The 21,456-nt window shown below is 35.1% G+C and overlaps 1 protein-coding gene across 2 annotated transcripts in view; it reads left to right on the top strand.

Moving 5' to 3' along the window:
- SBF2 (SET binding factor 2) overlaps positions 1-21,456 on the top strand; it is a 408,723-nt gene that overhangs the window by 223,921 nt on the left and 163,346 nt on the right. For both annotated transcript variants that reach the window (XM_045825232.1, XM_045825233.1), the window contains exons 7-13: positions 1,396-1,528; positions 2,823-2,931; positions 5,530-5,643; positions 8,093-8,170; positions 11,659-11,772; positions 12,213-12,341; positions 15,308-15,406. In XM_045825232.1, coding sequence (XP_045681188.1) covers positions 1,396-1,528; positions 2,823-2,931; positions 5,530-5,643; positions 8,093-8,170; positions 11,659-11,772; positions 12,213-12,341; positions 15,308-15,406 — 776 coding nt within the window. The remainder of the gene's footprint in view (positions 1-1,395; positions 1,529-2,822; positions 2,932-5,529; positions 5,644-8,092; positions 8,171-11,658; positions 11,773-12,212; positions 12,342-15,307; positions 15,407-21,456) is intronic.

The raw sequence follows: 21,456 nt of genomic DNA, 5'->3' as shown, positions 1-21,456 counted from the left end.
TAACAACTACAATAATTAGAGTAACCATAACATCAGCTAATATGTCTTGATTATTTATCATGGTACTATGCTGAGAACTCCCAAGCATTATCCCATTACCTTTTTATAGCAACTTTATAAGATAGATTTTAATATTCTCCTCATTTTACCAACTGAGTCTCAGAGAGATTAATATATTAAACAGGTTGAAGCAAAGCTTCTGTTACTAAATTGCTTCCATGAACCAGAATGCATTTAGAAATCACTACTCCAGAGTATTGGAAAATATTTAAGGGTTTGGGGCATGAAAATGACAATCAGATTTATACTTTATGTCCATGTTCTAGAAACTATGTGGAGGATAGATTTGAAATTAATAAGGACTGGATTAGGGAAACAAGTTATGATACTCTTACATTTGCCTAAATGAAAGAAAATTAAAAACCTGAACTGTAAATTCAGATATATCATATGAGATAAATTAGAAATAAGAAAAGAGTATAGTGACGAATAATGGGCCAAGAAGAAATTTGCATGTGTTGGTTAAGCGAAATATAGGAAGTATTTTACTTTGAGAAAGCTAGCTAATGGGGACTCTTTATTTAGTGGGTTCATGTAGTTAAGGTTTAGTAGATATAAAAATGATGATACAGTAATAAAAGAGAAAATAAGAAACGATGTATTTACTTAACCTCAATTTGGTAAGTATGTATGCTTTATTTTCTAGAGTTGCCACTAGAAGATGAAATAAGTAAAGGAACACAGCTTATAAATTCCACACTGGTAGAGGAGATAAAAGAAGAGCTAAAATAAATATGTAGAAGTCATAAAGAAAGGCAAACAGAGGTAGAACAAATAAAAGTATAAAATAATATATGTATATAATTACAGTGAGTGTAGATTGAGTAAGTGGTCTAGTTAAAAAGGTTGTCAGACTGGGCTTTTTAAACATGTCAACTATATGCTATTTATAAAAAGTAGAAAAAAGATTGAAATAAGAATATGGAAAAAGATCTACTGTACCAGGAAAATTTCAACAGCAAAGCTGTTATGGTTATATTAACATCAGAAAAAGAACTGTAAAAAGGAAAAAAGTTATTAGAGCAATGCCAGCATCTAAAATAGAAATTTAAGGAAAGATCTTGGAGATTTAGTTGAAAAGAAGGTAATAGTATGTTTCTAAACAACTAGTAAGTTTAATTAGTGTTAAGTTGACTTGAAATATAGAGACAAAACTGAAAGTTTGAAAAAACAAGTACCCATAGGTTATATGGAATTTATAGTTTAACCAAGTATTTTTCTTCAGGGATTTAAAAAATACTGGCTTTTTCATTCCATGTCATTCTAAGTCTATGTTTGTTGGCAACACATATAAAAATTAAATGCATTTGGTGAGTATTTGCTCGTGTGTTTCAGGAATTCAAAATGTCCTCAGCCTGTTTTGTGCAGTCCTCACAGAAAACAAGGTTCTCTTCCATTCCGCAAGTTTCCAGAGACTTAGCGATGCTTGTAGAGCCCTGGAATCTTTAATGTTTCCTCTTAAATACAGGTGAGATTTTTACTTGTACTTTTATTTATTCCCAAATTATGTGTTAGTTATTAACGATCAGTCAAAATGCCATTGCACAATAATAGTTTGAACCACAAGGTCATATTTTACAAAGTCAGAATTTTGATAGAAGTCTAGCCTGGAATTTGGAACTTTGCCAAGCCATCCATTAATGAGTGTTGATTAATTTAGTGAAAAATTAATTAAGAGTAGTATTGTCAGTAGCATTTAATTCTCTTTGGATATGGTTGGTGATAACATCAAGTTTGTGCTGTGATTTTTTAATATTAAAGAATTATTCATTTTAGGGGATATATTTGTATTATGGGTTATTAAAAAAGAGACCTTATCTTTTTTAGATACCTATTAAAGTATTTCATACAAATAATATAATGTCCAAAATTTGCTTCAAATAATACAGTGGGGAAGAGAACAGAAAGGCAGCAGTATATGTGTGTTACGCATCAGTAGTGGTCAGATCTGGATTGGACATGTGGGCTTCATGGGCCTGTCTGGTTTCCTGGGTTTTGAGTAGTAGGTTAAAATTTTTCCATTATAAAAAGTAAAAAACAAGACAGTTTAAGCAGTGATGTCCGATAGTGCTGTAAGTAGAATATTTTATTCTAATATATGGTTTTATCAATTTATTAATCATAACATCTAGGAAACTTAAGTTCATACAAACCAGAATAGAATTTAGACTGTAGATTTTATTTTAAAAGTTTAAAAGATTTTTATCTTTTTAAACTGTACATGCTTTTCTTAACCCCTAAATATGTCTATGCCTTAATTTTTGTACTTTACCACTCTTACTGAATGAAAAAATCAGGTCTAGAAAAATGGAATTTGAGTGTGAGTTTCATGCAGACGAATGACCGGTGTTGATGGGGAAGGCCCATCAGGGAGTCAGTGTTATTGTCTGATGTCACATTGTCGTGTAAGGAAACTGCTTTCAAGGAAAATTAAAAAACCTAAGGAGACTGCTTGCCTAGGAGGGGTAAGGGATAAGAAAGCTGCCCAGGATTCTGTTTATTTTACCTTTTTACTTCTTATTGAATTTGTTGGGGTGCCGCTGGGCATTCCATTTATTTTACATTTTATTATATCTAATCATATCTTTCACCTGAAGATTTTTTAAAATCTGTCCTTTTGAAAATTAAATATTAATAACCATGAAAACATTATTGATAATTTCTAAACTTAGGTAATATAAAAAATTTATAGCATGTAGATGAAAATATGTTTAGACTATGGAAAAACAAACATATCTCACATATATTTTTATTATTTCCAGTTATCCTTATATTCCCATTCTCCCGGCTCAACTACTAGAAGTTCTAAGTTCCCCAACACCTTTCATTATTGGAGTACACTCAGTCTTTAAAACTGATATCCATGAACTTGTAAGTATTCATCTTTAAGTTGCCAGTTATTGAGGCCAGAGGTTTATCATATTACTTTGAGTTTTATAACATTTCAATTAACTACTGTTTTCAGCTCCATTGTATTCCCTATCGAAAAGATTGGCTGGAAGAAAAGCATCATTGAAAAATCTAAACATAGTAATTTTTCCAATAGCAAATATGAGAGATTTACAAAATAAATTTATTAATATGTTTAAATGCCCCCTCTTGTGGCATATTAAGTTTATCTTTCTGTATTCTTCATCTTATCTATGGGAAAGGAAGATAAAATAATGTTAGGTAGTATTCTATTTATACATTTGTTATAAGTACTTTAATTTATTCATATTTTGAAATGAGGCATGTGTTAATGCTAAATGGTTGATAACTAAAAGGGAAAAATCATTTTCAAAAGAGGGAAGGGTTTTAGTGGAATGCAAGTTCAGTATGAGCCCCAACAAATTATTCTATTTCTCACACTATATGAGTAAAAATCCCAAAGAAGGAAAGTAATGCTCCACACGCATGCCAGTTCTGGAATAAGGTGTTTGGTTCTCGGTTCTGCACTTTAAGAGGGACTGTAAGAAAATAATATGCTTCAGAGAAGGATATCCAGGATCCTCAAGAGTTTAGAAACTATATCGTGTGAGATCATAAGGAAATTTTCTTAAGTACTAACCTAATATTATTTGATAACTAAATATAAATATTCAAGTGGCTGTCATAGGAAATAAGGATAAGATTTCTTTTTTGTAGCTCTAAAAGGCTGAAATAGAATAAACAGGTATAGTGAATATAGAAACAAATTTTTGCTCAGTATGAAAGTTTTCAACCATTAGAGCTACCCAATGATACCAGATGGTTTTCTCAATGTGAGAGGGGTTTTCACAAGCACTGTGTATAGAGTGTAAGGGACAGATTGCATGAGACTTTTCAGGAAGTTTAAAAATACTTCTTTCCTGAAAAGTTGGGCTATCTGACACCTGTGATCCACAGATCTTTAAGATTTTATATTTCTACTTTTGTTTTAGTTTTAGGTGCCAGAAAAGAGGTAAGTAAGCTCTATTGGTACTTATATATAATTACAATTGTAATCAAATCATAGGTGTCATTTAAACTGACAAAAGACTGTTCAACATTGTAATTATAAACAGGACCCTCATTCATATATTAATGATTCTGCCTAATTTTCTTTGTTGATATCTAGTTTTTAACTTTGATATCACTGTATAAAAATATGCATAAATCAGTATACACCTAGTTAGTATAATACTAATTAGAAGCATACCCATCTGGTTTGTAGGAAATTTTTTTCCAGTAAATTTTTTTCCCCTGGAGGTTGATGTGTTGCCAAAGTAAATTTCTTAATTTTTTGGTGAATAAACTAGAATGAATATTAATCCTGTTTTCAACATAATAACTTCAGTAATCTTGGCTAGTCTGTCTTACTTTTGGGGGTTTTTTTTACATTTTATGTAAGTTATTTGTAAATTGTTATAAAATGCTAAAAATCCGTTTCTTGAGCACCTAAACAGTACCATTTGGGTGTACACTTATTGCTTTACTTATTAACTCATGTAATGATTGCTGGGTCATTTAGATTATAGCTACACTTCTATAGTAAAGCATCCAAAATGCAGTGGCCCAAGCAAATGGAATTTTCTTTAACACTCGTGCAGCATCTGTAGAGGTGTTCCATTGTGCCAGCCCAGTTTAGTCCATGAACTCATTAAAAGCCCAAGCTTCTTTCCTTCTTTCCCACCAGGAGCCCCTTGGGCGTTGTCATCATCTGAGTATTGAAGGTTGGGTTGCTGTCTGCTCATAGTTTCAGCCATGAACGGGGAAAGAGCCTTACATCTCCCCTCTTTTGAGTTCCTGGAAGCGTACACATTACTTTCCACATTCCATTAACAGAAACTTAGTACCACACCTAATTTCAAAGGAAGCTAAGAAATAGGATAGTCCCTCCCTATCCATAGGAATTACATTAAAAGGCCCACAGTGGATGCCTGCAACCAGATAGTCTTCAACTTTATATATACTGTGTTTTTTCCTATACATACATAGCTCTTCACTTAAAGAAAGCACCTTAGAGCTTCTCTGTCCTGTCTGAATTGCTGGCATCACCACTCTTGCACTTTGGGATCATGATGAGGTAGAACAAGGGTGACGTGAAAACAAGCACTGCAATACTGCCAACATTCTAGATACTACATGGCTCCCAAGTGACAAAAGGGTGGGTAGCATATGCAGTGTGGATATCGCCTGAGCAGGACAGCGTGGGGCAACCCAAGATTTTGTCACACAGCTCATAATGGCTTACAATTTAAAACTTATGAATTGGTTATTTCTGCAATTTCCATTCAGTATTTTCATACCAGTTGACTGAGGATAACAGACCTGGGAAAGCAGAATCATGGAAAAGGGGGCACTGCTATAGACAGTAGCTGGGAAGCCATGCACCCAGCATTCTAGCACTGTGGACAACAAGAGTCTCTTCCATGCCTCTTTCTTCTCATTTCAAATTAGTGAAGGCTGAATTAATTTGCTTAACAACAAATACATTTTATTAATTATATTAATTTTTTTCTCCTTCAGTTAGATGTAATCATAGCAGATTTGGATGGAGGCACTATTAAAATTCCTGAATGTATTCACCTCTCTCCCCTCCCGGAACCACTTCTGCATCAGACTCAAGCAGCTCTTTCTTTGGTATGCCATTTTGTAAAATAGTAGTTTTCTCTTGATTTAAAGATAACAAAGATAATTAGAATTACATATCATAAACATTGTAATTACTTTTTTAAAAAGGTATTAAAACATGAATATAGTCTTATGTAGTATTTAGGAGTCTTTACTAAACATTATCTAAAGAATATACTTTGAATCCTGAATGTATAACTGAGTATTTGTGATATATTCATTCTTTCCTTCAGCATATTTATTTAGTATATCAGACACTGAATATTCAGTATTGAATATTCAATATCCAGGATACTGATGCTGTCATATTCAGTATATTGGAAACACACCAGTGAAAACAAGACTAGACTCTGCCTCAAAATCACTGATTGCCCAAACCCCCCATTAAAAGCTAGCACTTGTTCCTTCTCCTTCAACCTCCTGTTGACCTCTCATTCCTCTTTGATAGATGTGCTACTCGCAAAACAGTGTGATGTTTTGTTTTGTTTTGTTTTTTTATTTTTTAGTGTTTTATTATTGGAGGTGAATTTTTTTTTTAATCATTGTTCAAATACAGTTTTCTCCTTTTTACTCCCAATCCAGTCCCCCCTCCCAACCTCCCCACTTCCCTCCCATTACCAATGTTTTCAAGTTACTACAGGAAGATGTATCTTATAGATAGATTAAATGTCCAGCATTCTGTGTAGCAAAGTTTTAAGAAATCATGTGGTCTGGATGTTTCTCAGTGAAATGAATTTAAATTTTTTGTAGTTATTTTACCTTATTTGATTTTTAAAAGCACAGTAGTTTATTGTACTGATAATGTTTTAGGTGCCCATTTATCCACCATCAGAAAATTGAAACTTAGAAATTCTGCATTTGAAGCCATGACTAGAACTAAGGCCTTCATATTCTTCTTGAATAATAATGTAGGGTGAGCTGTTTAAAAATTTTTTTTTCCTTAAATAGTATCTTAAATAGGATAGGAACTCAAAAGTCTAGGCTTACCGTGATGAATTTTATTCTTAAAAAATTCAAATTTATATCAGTTTTTAAGTTGTTATAGTGGTATCTACAGGATGGGAACATTCAGAGACAACTGATTTTTTTTTCTAATGTAATTTGTAGTTAAATAATTGCATTGGTGGTATATGGATATATCAAAAGCTGAGGTCACATCTGAGTGACTGAAAAAAAGCTTAATGTTCTAGAAACCTTAAATAAGTTTTAAAATCTTACATATGACTACTTAATATTGATAATTTATAATTGTTCTGGGAATAAATAGAAAACAAAAGTAAGAGGGTAACTCTTAAGCCAGTGGCTCTTGGTAGAGGTTCTGCTGCACACTGGTAAACCTTCGCCTACAACACCTGTGCTACGAAATTTAATCAATGGATAGAATTACTTGGGAGGAAACTGAGTATGCAGGTTTTTGTAAGTGGTGCATTGTGTGCTGCAGTGTAGCACCGTGAATACTACCTGAGAGCACAGTGTATTGTCAGATAGGACCAAAAAGAGATCACGTGTGGCAGACTGTGTGGGAGCTTTGATACACGAGTGTAAGCTTCGTTTCCTTACTAAATAATTGTAACTAAATGGCAGTACAGTACTTGAACTGTGTAATGACCATGGATGGTTGTATAGACATTAAGACTTTATTCTGTAGTAGTGATTGGATGGTTGGATTATAAATATTGTCTTGTTTTAGTGTCATTTTAAAATATTGTTTTGAGTCTTCTGGTCTATTTTGAGTATACTATCAGAACCTGAGTATTTGAAAATGATTCTGCAGAAAAAAAAATTGCTGCACACTAAAAAACAAACTGCTGTATACTTTTTCTCCCCAGCCTGCTTTCCTTCAAAGCCTAACTCAAATGTTACTTTCTTTTTGTAGCTTTGCCTAAGTTGAATTAATAATACTTTATATTTCACATATGTTCTTTTTATATTTATAGTACTTGTTTCATTGTATTGTACATTTACTCATATGGACTGTGAAGTTTTTAAGCTTATCTCATTTCTCCTCAATATTTCAGTTAGTTAACTTTTAATTATACTAAGAACATTAAAAATAAATGCTTATTTAAAATTTTCAGCTATATAGACAAATAGCTTTGCCCTAGACCATTTCTTTCCCAGTGGTAACTACTATTTTATAGGTTAGTGTATCATCTTTCACAACTTTACATTTTCATTTATGTGTATAGCAGTGCATGTACATATATACATTTAAGATTTATTTTTAAATGAATGAAACTATACTATACATATTTTTCATTAAATATTTTATCTTGGAGATCTTTTCACAATAATGTGTATACATACAGAGCTGCCTCAGCTAACAGCATTGTAGTTCATGGAGAAAATACATTGTAATTCATGTATTGACACTTTTTCATTTAATGCTCCATGCACAATAAATAGTAGGTTTTATTGACATAAAGACCTTCTATATAACAAAACTTCTTTGCTTTAGATTCTACACCCAGATTTGGAAGTAGCAGATCATGCTTTTCCCCCTCCAAGAACAGCTTTATCCCACTCAAAAATGCTGGTAAGAAGTTTAAGATTTAAATTTTATGGTTTTTAAAGAGGACTGTCTTTTATTTGTATAGTTGTTAAAGATACTGGATTAGATGGACTGTCTAGTAAAAATAATGATAGTTAGGTGGACAGCCTAGTAAAAAGTGGACCAAACTAGAAATGAAGAGACTTGCCACAGACTCACCTTGTGGCCTGCTCAAGGAGGAGCCACAGGGCAGCACACTGACCCAGTAGGGAGAAGGGCTAAGACTTATCCTGAGGAGGCATGAGTAAGTAGGGCACAAAAAAATCAGAAATTAGATTACCTAGGTTACACCCTGGAAACCTAGGTTACCTAGGTTGCACCCTGGAAAATTGTGCTAAATGGCAAATCAAAAGGGTCAGGCAAGGATTAAAAACAAAAAAAAAAGGAGGGGGGAGTAGATTACAAAAAATGGAAACAGATTGTTAATAATAGGAGAGAATCAAGTTTGAGGAGTGAGCAGATGAAAACAGTTGCAATTAGAAGCCAAAAAAGGGTGAGTATATAACAGAGATCCCTTTTTTATTTTACTCAGTGCATTTTTTTATGTTAAATTGCTTTTTTTTAATTGTTCAATTACAGTTGTTCCCATTTTTCCCCCATTACTCTACCCCACACTGCCCACCCCCACCTCTCACATTCAGTCCTCCCCACTCTCCCCACATTCTCTTTGTCCATGGGTCCTTTATACATGTTCCTTGACAACCCTTCCATTCTTTCCCCCGTTATCAGTGCATTTCTTATAGATGAATTTTCTCACCAATTAGGGGCTTCATAGAGCTGGACACCTTTAACAAGTTCCTTAAGCATTCTGGACTCTTCCCTTATAATTAAATAAAGGACTGACTAAATAAGTCTGTATGTTTTCTTACAGTTCTAAAACTGTGATTTCATTGAAACATGAATTATTAAAACAGAGTTCACCATACCTTATTAATATAAGAAAAGATTTTTATAAGTTGGATAAATTTTGGAAAAATTTTATAGGCTTTAAAAATAGTCTTTTGATGGTATGTAGTTCTGGCCAAGATGGAGGCATAGGTAGATATGCTTTGCTTTCTTCCACAACCAAAAGAAGGATAACAACCAATTAAAAAAATAATAAAAACCAGAACTGCCAGAAAATTGAACTGCATGGAAGTCTGACAAACAGGGAGTTAAAGAAGAAACATTCATCCAGACCTAGTAGGAGGGTTGGAGATTGGAAGCCTGGGAGGAGAGGATGTGTGGCAACATGGTGGCTGGCAGACTGGGCAGTCACACATTTGCGTGCGGATAAACTGGGAGGAACAACTGGGGAGTGAGACAGACCATGCAACCCAGGTTTCCAGCGTGGGGAAAATAAAGCCTCAGAACCTCTGGCAGTAAAAACATGTGGGTGTTGCAGCAATGGGAGAAACTCCCAGCGTCACAGGAGAGTCCATTGGAGAGGCCCACAGAATCCTAGAATGTACACAAGCCCACACACCTAGGAATCACCAACAGAAGGGCGCAATTCACTTGGGGGTAGCAGGGGAAGTGATTAAAAGTAGGGTGAGAGCTGAGCAAGTGGCACTGTTCCCTCTCTGACCCTTTGCCCACATACAACGTCACAACGCAGTAAAGTGGCTGGCCCTGGCAAATACCTAAGGCTCTGCCCCTTACAATGTAACAGTGCACTGAGACAAAGAAATATGGCCCAAATGAAAGAACAGACCAAAACTCCAGAAAAATAGCTAAGCAATTAGGAGATAGCCAACCTATCAGATGCTCAGAGAAATGCTTGAGTATGGACACAAAATAAAGGAAGAAGTGAAGACTATGCAGAGTGAAATAAAGGAAAATATACAGGGAACTGACAGTGAAGGGAAGGAAACCAGGACTCAAATAAACAATTTGGAACAAAAAGAAAAACATTCAACCAGAACAGAGTGGGGGAAAAAAAAGAATTCAAAAAAATGAGGAGAGGCTTAGGAACCTCTGAGACAACTTTAAAAGGTCCAACATCTGAATCACGGGGGTGCCAGAAGGAAAGGGGGAAGACCAAGAAATTGAAAACTTACTTGAACAAATTATGAAAGAAAACTTCCCCAGTCTAGCTAAGGAAATAGACATACAAGCCCAGGAAGCTCAGAGAGTCCCAAACTAGTTAGACCCAAAGAGGAACACACCAAGACACATCATAATTACATTACACAAGATTAAAAATAAGGACTCTTAAAAGCAGCAAGAGAAAAGGAGATAGTTACCTACAAAGGAGTGCCCATAAGACTCTCAGCTGATTTCTCAAGAGAAACCTTGCTGGCAAGAAGGGGCTGGAAAGAAGTATTGAAAGGCAAGGACCTACATCCAAGATTACTCTATCCAGCAAAGCTATTACTTAGAATGGAAGGGCAGATAAAGTGCTTCCCAGATAAGGTCACCAAACCCTTCTTATATGAAATGTTAAAGGGGTTTATCTAAGAAAAAGAAGATAATCAAAACTATGAACAGTAAAATGACAACAAACTCACAACTATCAACAACCGAACCTAAAAAAAAAAAAAAAACAACAACTAAGCAAACAACTAGAACAGGAACAGAGTCACAGAAATGGAGATCACATGGAGGGTTATCAGCAAAGAGGGGGAGGGGGAGAATGGGGGAAAAGGTACAGGGAATAAGAAGCATAATTGGTAGGTACAAAATAGACAGGAAGGTTAGGAATAGTATAGAAAATGGAGAAGCCAAAGAACTTAACATGCATGACTTGTGGACATGAACTAAGCTTGGAGGGGGCGGGGAATGCAGGAGAGGGGTTCCGTGTGGTGAGGGATAAAGGGGAGAAAAAATGGGACAACCACAGTAGCATAATCAATAAAATATGGTTGAAAATAGTCTTTTGAGTTTTAAATTCTTTTGACATCTCTAAAAATCAAACAACTTGGGTATTATGCCATTCTTTAATACATTGAAAGGAGAGATACTGTGACTTATGTTTTTCTGATAAGAAAATTGAATGTGCTAGAGGCAAGTTTTCTTTGGTTCAACTTTAAAAAGAACCATTTAACAACCTGTGCTGTCCCAGCAGTGGAACAGCCTAGATGCCCCACTACTCAGGGCTGCCACAAATGAGACGTGTAGGAAACACAGACATACAGATTTATTGAATAATCCCTCAAGTTCTTTACTACAACTTTTTGACTTTGTGATTATTTCATTATTTTTTTAAAGAAATTCAGCCCTGTCTGGCGTAGCTCAGTGGATTGAGTGCGGGCTGCGGACCAAAGTGTCACAGGTTCGATTCCCAGTCAGGGTACATACCTGGATTGCAGGCCATGACCCCCAGCAACCGCACATTGATGTTTCTCTCTCTCTCTCTCTCTCTCTCTCTCTCTCTCTCTCTCTCTCTCTCTCTCTCTCTCTCTCTATCTCCCTCCCTTCCCTCTCTAGAAATAAATAAGTAAAATTTTACAGAAAATTCAATTACCTAACATGTTTTCTTCTTATGTTTTCAGGATAAAGAAGTACGTGCAGTTTTTCTTAGATTATTTGCACAACTTTTCCAAGGATATAGATCATGCCTACAACTTATAAGAATTCATGCAGAACCAGTAATACATTTTCACAAGGTAAGATACAGAACTATGTTGAATCTGTCCAAAAAGTAGACTCTAAATAAAGCAGCTTGGTTGTCTTTTTCTGGCCATGTATTTTGACCTTAATATATCAAATGAAGTTAAAGTCTCTGTTTTGTGTGGATAGATAATATTTAATAAAATTATGGAACTGACGTGTTTTTCTTCAGAATGTGTTAACTTTAAATTGGTTTTTATTTTAAAATGGAGTGTTAATTTCTGATTTCTCCTGCCTTACAAACAGATTCACTTTTATTCTTTCCAATACATGTGGCATTTCAGATATCAAAAACCTTTTGGAGAGATGTATTTTATAGTAACACCTTTGTGCATGAAGACATTTATTCAAGCGTTATCTTTCCATTCTATTTTGTTTCCAGCATTCATTCATTGCTGAGTGATAAATTACTCATTTCATGTTTTCTTTCTTACAGACAGCTTTCTTGGGGCAGCGCGGTCTGGTTGAGAATGATTTCCTCACTAAAGTTCTCAATGGAATGGCATTTGCAGGCTTTGTTTCAGAAAGAGGTCCTCCCTATAGATCCTGTGATCTCTTTGACGAGGTATAGTTTTTTATCAAATGAATACATTATTTACAGTCAAAATGAGGCTAGTAGTTAAAAGTAAAAAAAAATAGTATTTTAAACTTTTAATCAAAAGCATAACTATATTTTAAATTAAATGTCAGATAATCCAAGTATTTACTATTATGCTTATCAGATTTTGGTAATTAATTAAAATGTGGATTAGAAAAATTAGAAAAAGTATAATTGTAGTATATCGCAACATATGTGAAATCTTGAACAACTTAATTTTAAATAATTGATTAAAATCTTTGAGTGATTGTATAAAGAGAAGATTTATTTTTGAAGGTGTAACATGATTCCTTTATTGGTTTCATGGAGGAAAAGTCTAAGTTTAATATATAGATATGGAATTTCAAACAGTTACCTGCTGTCTGTCAGTGTTCTAGAACCACAGTTTAGCTTCGTAGCCTTCTTCCTAATCCATAATGGCTTCATTGGGAGATATTAAATGTATAAAAGAGATTTAAATCCCTATTCTGAAGGAATTGGCCATATAAAGGGAAAGTTAAAACAGCCGTGAGTTAAAATAAAGGTGCTGTTTTGTATTCATTGTGATTTCTCATATTTTAATGCATCTTTCCATTTGTCATTTAACTTTTCATGGCAGCCCATTCTGGTATATGGAACAAGGACTGTTATTCCCATTTCAGTTTCTGAAAGAGCACTGTGTTAGAACCAATAGGCTAAGGCCATACCACCCTGAACATGCCCAATCTTGTCTGATCTCGGAAGCTAGGCAGGGTTTGATCTGGTTAGTACTTGGATGGGAGAACCAATAAATATAAAAGTTCCTTGAAACCTATAAAAGAAAAACACTCCTAGCACCCAAGGTGTAGTGGAGAATAGTAACAGTGGTCATATTTTGGTGCTGCTGGTTTTATTTTATAATATAGAGAAGGTAGAAATCAAGGTCTTAAAGACCCTTGGTTCAGAGAAGGATCTTTAATTCTCTGTTAAGGTAATGAAGTATTCAAAAGTAAGATTGAAAGAAGTACATGTTTTAATTTTGAGTATGGAGAACTGCACCAAATGCTTTAGTTCATAATAAAACAAATCCTACAAGGATTTAGGAGCAATTCCCTGAGGGTGAAGAATTCATTTTCATCAGTTATTGATCACTGACTCTCTAATGTCAACATTAAATATGATTGATCATTGGTTATCTGATATTAACATATATCAGCCTTTAGATCCTAAGTAATTGAGACAGTGTTTGGGGGGATTAAATTAGATGCTTTTCAGAGTCTTTTCTAGTTTTCATTTTATTAGTCTCTGAAGCATCCTGAATAGTAATACTGGTTTATGTACCCCATTTCATTCTATCCAAATTCCCTTAGTCTATCCGAACTAGATAGTTTGGCCAATCCAAAACCCCTCTGGCTGTTCCATCACAACTAATAAGTCATATTGGTTGCTTTCAGAAAGCTTGCTTGCTATGGCCTCTGACTATTTTTGTAAGTCCTTCCCTTGCCTGGTATGTCCTCCCTCTACCTTTCAGTCTGACTATAACCTTCCATTCTTCATACTCTGCTCTTATCTTACCACCCTCTCCAAAGTAGATTGGAGGTCTACTGGTCTACATTAAGCTTTGTTTTGTGTCTCTCAACTTTATATGGCAACGTATCTATATACACAAGCTATATATATACATATACACACAAGCTATATATATACATAAGAAAATATGAATACACACACACATACACATATTTTATATTTATATACACAAGCTATATATATACATAAGAAAATATGAATACACACACACATACACATATTTTTTTTCATTCTTTAGATTGGAAACAATAATAAGGCAAGGACTCTGTCCAAGATTCCCGTTGGGTCTTTTCATAGGGTTCATCCTGTTCTGCATTCTCCCATCAATGACGAGTTTTGGTGTCTTGTTGATGTTACTGAAAGCCAGTTCATGTGTATACTTCAGTCAGGGGCCTAAAAGGAATGAGACATCAGACCTAAGTCATTTCTTGTCTACCCTCTTTCGCCATTTAATTGGTTTGCATGAGAATGTGCTTATGTAGGAAAATCCTGGGTGCTTCTGGGAAAGGAACCCTTGTTTTCATTTAGCTTCCAGCAGCCTGCGTCATGACAGGATTATGGAGCTTTGAGAAGCAGCTCACCCCCACACTCCCATCACACCAGCCTGTTAGAAGGAAAGCAGTGTTTGCCTTTGTTAGACAGTCTTTCTGAATCCTGACATAGACTAGGTGAAGTCATGGTTTTGTATGTTGTCTATTCCAGTGAATTTATTAGTTCCTAGAAGGAAAAATTGTAAACCCTTTTTTAAAACTTCACCCATCTGTCTACCCCTCCTCCTTACACAATATTTTTCCTGTCAATACTCTTTTCTTCATTCCAAGTATACACACACAGTTCTCCCAGCAAATTAGTTACTAGGAAAATGGATTGGAGTTTGTATAATTGTAGAATTGGAAGGTCATCTTGTTCTTTTATCTTATTTTAGAGATGAAGAAACAAGCTCAGGAGTTTTAGTGACTTGTTCCAAATCTTATTGTCATGAGAGCTAGAACTAGCATCTGAGTGACCTGACTTGAACATTTGGTTCATGTTTTGTGAGTTAGGGAAATGTTTGGAGACTTTCTGACTATCCAAAATTCTCTGAATGGGAGAAATATTTACGTGAGGCCTGGAGAATGAAAGGTTCCCTCTGAGTTCCAGAAATACTTTTCCCAAGAAGAAATAAGGTCCTAAATCATCAGGGAGAAACCACAAGACTATCCAGTGACTGGACAGACTCTGTAAATCTAGAATAGAGGGGAAGCCCAGTAAGAATATACAATATTTTTAGTAGTATTACATATTTTAGGTGCTTTTTGGCTTGCTACTTGTATGAAATTATCACACATTTTTCTGTTCCACCATATTTTGGAGTTGATGTTTTGCCATTTGATTCTTTTTTCAAGTTGGTAGCTTTTGAAGTAGAGCGAATTAAAGTTGAAGAAAATAACCCACTGAAGATGATAAAGCATGTTAGAGAACTTGCTGAGCAGCTATTCAAAAATGTAAGTAAGTATATTTATTTGGACCACCATTAATGTTAAAAGTACTGATAAAGTATTTTGTTTGAAAAAGTGAAAAATTTTGTCTTTCTAGTGATAATATTTTGTTCTGACTTCAGACCTTTGGACTGTAAGTTCACAAGATACTATAATTGGTACTACGCATCAAAACAGATTGTATTTTCTTAAATGATTTTTCTCTCAATTACTGTATTGTGAAAACTTCTTAGTCACAGTTTTCCATTTTGTCATTTGCCCTCATTGTGATTTTCATTTAGGTTTTTGTCATCTTAAGAGTTTACTGGGCATTTTAAGACATGAAGATTATACCCATTGGAGACCAGAACTGACTCGGACAGAACTGACTGACATACTCTGCTTTAGCTTACTACTGTGAGGGTTACCTGGACCAGGAAAATCATTTGAGTTGAATTGTTTTCAACAGAGAGTAAAAAGCTGAAAGACAGCAATTGTTCAATGACCAATTACAAAAACTCAATGGTGAAAATATTCCCCATGTAAAAGAAATGCAATGAGTGTAAATGATTTCATAGTTCACACTGGCATGGTGTGAAATAATAATTTGAATACCAGGAAATGAGAGAACCTGCCATGATGGGGAGGTTATGTACATGTGGAAAAGTGGGTTTTGACTAATAGATTCCAAGTTCTTTCTCCTGCTTGTAAAGTTTTTTCAGAATTCAATTCTTTTACTAAGGAAAGAAAAGTTAGTGGAAAGTATGCTCTTTCAGGGGGAAGTTAGGGAAGATGTATTTTTCAGGAGATGCAGTTAAGGGGGATTTGGGGCCAGTATTCTGGTATTCTTTAACTTGACTATTTGCATAGGTGCACCTTTTTATATGTTGAATCATTAGTTATATCTGTTCAAAATCTGAGAAGCAATTGGATAAAAAAAAGTGGGAATACTAAATTGTGTTCCTTTATTCAATTACTTATACATTTTATTTCTGAAGTTACTTTAAAATGCATCATTTGGACTGATACCCTAAACTCCACATATAACTGTCCAACACATAAATCTGTTTCTTGATTAGTATGCTGGAACTTAAGTAAAATTTGGTCAGAAGGAAAACTTGTGGGCTGTGCTGGACTGTGCTATTTATGAGGGCTGTGTAGAACTAATGTATGCCATGAACTTGTGATGTATTTCTTTTGACCTATTGTAATAATAAATATTGAGTGTTTAAAACAACATGCCAGGCATGGGATTAAGCTCTTCACATATATCATCTTGAATCCTCATATCAATAATGTAAAATAGGTGTCATTATCCCTGTTTTACTGGGGATAATTGGCTTAGGATCATATGGCTATTAAGTGATTGAATCCAGATTTTAAATTCAGGAATTTTTATCTATCCAATTCCTAAGCCTATATTCTTTCACTCCGTTAGGCTGGCTCATCTTCAGTTGGAAAAATAGTGGTATTTTCAATTGCTGATTTTATACTTGGAGTGATTTATTTATATGGATTTCAAAAAGTAAAACATCAGCTGGGAGTCAGTGTTTGATACTCTAAGACTGATTCCTTTAATACTGAATGTTTATTTCTTAGACCTTTACCAGCCTACTTCCGAACTGCGAAATTTTATAGCCAGTAAGAGACCAGAGCTGGGCTTCTGACACAGGTGTCTCCGTTACGTGACTGAGTCCACAATGTATGTTAGAGAGTATGCCAAGCTGCTTTGATACAGAAATGAAGTAAAATTGTTTCTTGCTATCCTAGAACTCTTAAGTATTATGATAGATAGCTAACACTAAGCCAACACAAAATGAAAACTGCAGTAAAATAAATATCAACTAATTATATATTCTTAAAGGGGAATGTGAAGCACAAACGGACCCAGTCCTTTAACACCTATTTAAAGGCTATCATGAGGGATTGCATTACTAGGTAAAAGGTGGAAATCGCCCTTCCAGTGAACTCTACATTTTTTGAGCCCTTATTGTACTTTTTCCCTCCCATAATCCAATTCTATTTGATTTAATTTTATTAATTCCATTTGTTTGGTGTTTATTCATTAGGCACCTACTGTTCCCAGCATTTTCTAGGTACATAATTCCCCTGATATCCTTGAGAGGAGGATACATCTTGGGGAAGAATTTGAGAATATCCCAACGGATTGTCCTCAGACTTTCTGAAACTCCTTCTAGTTTTAAGTTTTTAAAGTCCTTGATGGTCCCAACATTTCTGAATACGTCACAAAGTTATAAAGCAGAGCACAGTGGTAAAGATACTTTCTTTGGTCACGCAGAAAGTATAAGGCTCGGAGGAAGGAAGGATGGCCCTCAATGCAAGGAAAATAATCCAGATGGTTCTATTTTTAACTAGTCAGGTTTTTAAAAAATCACACTTCTAAAATTCCCTTGGTAAGCAAGAGCCAACCATGTAATTCAACTACTGTGTCCTTATTATTAGGTTATAATTGAGAGCTGTTAATTCCATTCAGGTGTTTGTAAATACTTTATTGTACTGAAGCCTGGTATGTGTATTTAGCCTCTTTCCCTTACTTCCCTTTGAAATACCTTAACAGCAAACGTTAATTTTTCAGTTTCTTCTCACTACTCCTTTATATTGCTTTTTAGTGAGTAGGAATGAATTGTAGGAATGTGAGTAGATAGGAATAGGATGAATTGTAACTGGGTTTAACTACTATTTTGACTTTCTGGAGCTTCCTAAAATAATTAAGAAAAGTATTTGCTGACTGGTGGAGGAGGGGAATGGGAAAGTGGAATGAAGAAGAAAGGGATAAATCCATTAGAGACAAATTTTGTAAGCATTGGTAAGGTTTATACCATGATGATTATTGGCTATACATTTTTACAGCTTTTCTTTCCTTGCTCAATTGGTAATTCCAGCTCTGCCCACTTTGGCTTTCAGAGTCTTCGCTGTCTGCATGACAACACATTTAGCTACTTACCTGCTCTATGCTTATGATTTTTGACTTGCACTCATAAAGGACTGCTAACTGCACACAAAATGAGAATATTAAGATTGGCCAGGACAAGAACTTTGTAAAACCGCCATTTCAGATCTTCCAGAAATTAGCTGGACACGTGTTTTACTGTTTTACATAGTGCATTTTTGTCATTTGTTTTGCATCTGCAGTAGTACATAAATATTAGCCAGGTGGTGTAAGTTGTCTGACAGTTTTCTTAAAAGTTAAAGGATAAATGAGAGCACTTGGACTTTCTTATAAAATTATGTAAGATTTTTATTTGTTCCTTACCAGTATTTCATTGCCCAACCTGGAAACAAATAGGTTTTATTTAAAATCCTAACAGGAGAACAAATCCCAAATATCAGAATAGCCATTCTAAGTCACATAAGATCTATACCCTTACATTTCTTCAGGAAGTTAATTTTACCACCCAGCAAATTTAGTCTATACTGATGACCTTTGTACTCTTGGCTAACTGTAAATAAAGAGATGTTATTGTTGTTATAAGAATGAAGTAAAACATTGTGATAATCTTTAGTCTTCAAAGAGGAAAACATAAACAACTTATTTAGATTATTATGAGAAAATGAGGTCCTAACCCAAAGCATAGAAATGAAACTCCTCGCCCTATCATGTCTGATTCGTTTGTTCATTTTTAAGTCAGGTTCACTATGATAAATTTTCATATAGTAAAATTGGCCCTTTTTAAATGTGCATTTCTCTGGGTTTTGACAAATGAATGAAGTTATATGACCACCACCACCATCGTGAGAACATAGAACATCTTTTACTCCAAAAATTTCCTAATGTGCCCTGAGAGTCATGTTTTCCCATCACCTCTGACTCCTAGCAACTCCTCTGTCTTCTGTCTGTTCAGTGTTTGCTTCTTCCATAACATCATTATGTAGTTTTTTTAGTTTGATGTCTTTTAGTTAGCTGCATGCATTTCAGATTCACCCATGTCACTACTTTTATCTGTTGTTAATTCCTTTTTATTGTTGAGTAATAATCCATTGTATGGATATACCAAGTTTTATTGATCTGTTGACCAATTGAAGGACAGTTTTGGCAATTATGAATAAAACAACCCCTAAACATTTGCATAGTTTTTGTGTGAACATACATTTTCATTTATCTGGGGTAGATACTTAGGATTAGAATGCTTGTAACAAAATAGTAACTCTGTAAGAATTGCCAGAGTATCTTCCAGATGTCTGTACCATTTTGCATTTCCACCAGCAATATATGAGAGTTTCATTTACTCCATATCTTAACCGCTTGGTATGCTCAGTTTTTTGTGTTGTATTGTTTTGTTTTTAGCCATTCTTATAGGTGTGTGGTGGTATCTTAATTATGGTTTTGATTTGCCTGTCAATAGGTGAGTGAGAATATAGATCTCTTAGCTAGCTAGGCAGAATAGGCTTCCTTGGTGCTTATAAAAGTAGAACTGGTCTTAGAATATGAAGCTTCCAGCTGGAATCATGAATTAGAGCAGTATTTCTCAACAGGAGCAATCTCTCATCCATCCCTCTGCTCCCTGAAATCTGGCAATATCTAGAGACATTGTTGGTTGTCGCAGCTGGAGAGGATGTGCTACTGGCATCTGATAGGTAGAGGTCAGGGATACTTCTAGACATCTTACAATATACACAACACATCCCCAGGAATTATTTAGACCAAGACATCAATAGTGCCAAGGCTGAGAAACCCTAGATTAGGGCAACTAGCACATTAGATGTTAAAGTCATGTACAGAATTTTGTATTAAGGATGAGACATTAATTCAACTGGGTGATTATTGAAAGGCCTAGGAAGATGGAAAATTGAGATTGTGTCATTCCATCAGTATTGTATTCACAGCCAGGCAACTCTAAAAAGTTTAGTTACATTTAGCCCTGGTTGGTGTGGCACAGTGGATTGAGTGCCAGCCTGTGAGCCAAAGGGCCTCCATTTCTCCAGTTCGGCTCCTAATCAGGGCACATGCCTGGGTGGGTTACAGGTCAGGTCCCCTGTTAGGGATGCAGGAGAGGCAACCACACATTGATGTTTCTCTCCCTTTCTTTCTCTCTCCCTTCCCCTCTCTTCTAGAAATAAATAAATAAAATCTTTTTTAAAAACTTTAGTTATATTTTGCCAGTGTTTAACCACTTAGTTCAGTGATAGTATTGGTTTCAGTGGTATTTAAAAAGGATTTGTGTAACTTGCTGTCACACATAGCTCTAGGTATATTAAATAATTATTAAATGCCTAAATTAATATGGGAAACTTGATAACCTCTAACAAAGTCACATTAATTTGTCATTCACTGCTGAGTCCAATGAAATGCATAGGAAGAAAATTTTTTTCCCAGTGTGGCTATTGCTTAACTTTGAATTTCCAGTGGACATTGGGTTTTTGTTTTGTTTTGCTTTGCTGTGCTTTCTGTTTAAACTGTGTCCTCAGCCTTGTTTTCTGTGGGCCTTAGGCGTACTCTTGTTTAGCTTGCCAAGAAGGGAAATCCATGTTTCCATACCAGCTGGTATGTGTGTCACTTTTCCGAGTCCAAGGCGATCATTGTGCCTCCCATTACTGTATGTAGTGCACCCTTACTGCAGGAGCACAGAGGCGTTTCTCGAAAATCGTTATCCAGCTTCAGAATTCCCAAGTGATAATGCATTTTGCCAGCTTTCTTGGGTAGTTCCATCTTGGATACTTTGGACAAAATTGTTACCATGTTCACTATAAATGTTTAGTTGTGTAACTCCTTGGTTATCACTTTGTATTTGCCATTAAAAATGGCAGTTTTGTTTGCTTCTTTGTTCTATGGGAAAAGAATGAATTTCCTTGTGTGTCAGTAAGGAGATTCAACAAAAAAAATTGGGGTGCAGTTTTTAATGAGCTCAATAATCTTCAAGGGACTGGCATTTGGAGTGAAAAGTAAGAGTGATTTTTCTAAAAATATGTAGTGTTCAATGAGCCTTAAACTTTCTATCATCTCTGCTGTTTTCTCAAAAGTCATAATGTGACAAAGCTGGGTAAAAGGTGATGAGTGTTGTCCTTTATATTTACCGTCCTGACCGTTAGGGGGCAGCAGTGCACAGACACAGCCACCA

Source organism: Phyllostomus hastatus, unplaced genomic scaffold (genome assembly GCF_019186645.2).
Source record: "Phyllostomus hastatus isolate PE091 unplaced genomic scaffold, TTU_PhHast_1.1 phas_scaffold_585, whole genome shotgun sequence".
NCBI classification, from domain to species: domain Eukaryota; kingdom Metazoa; phylum Chordata; class Mammalia; order Chiroptera; family Phyllostomidae; genus Phyllostomus; species Phyllostomus hastatus.
This window is presented reverse-complemented; position numbering and strand designations above follow the sequence as displayed.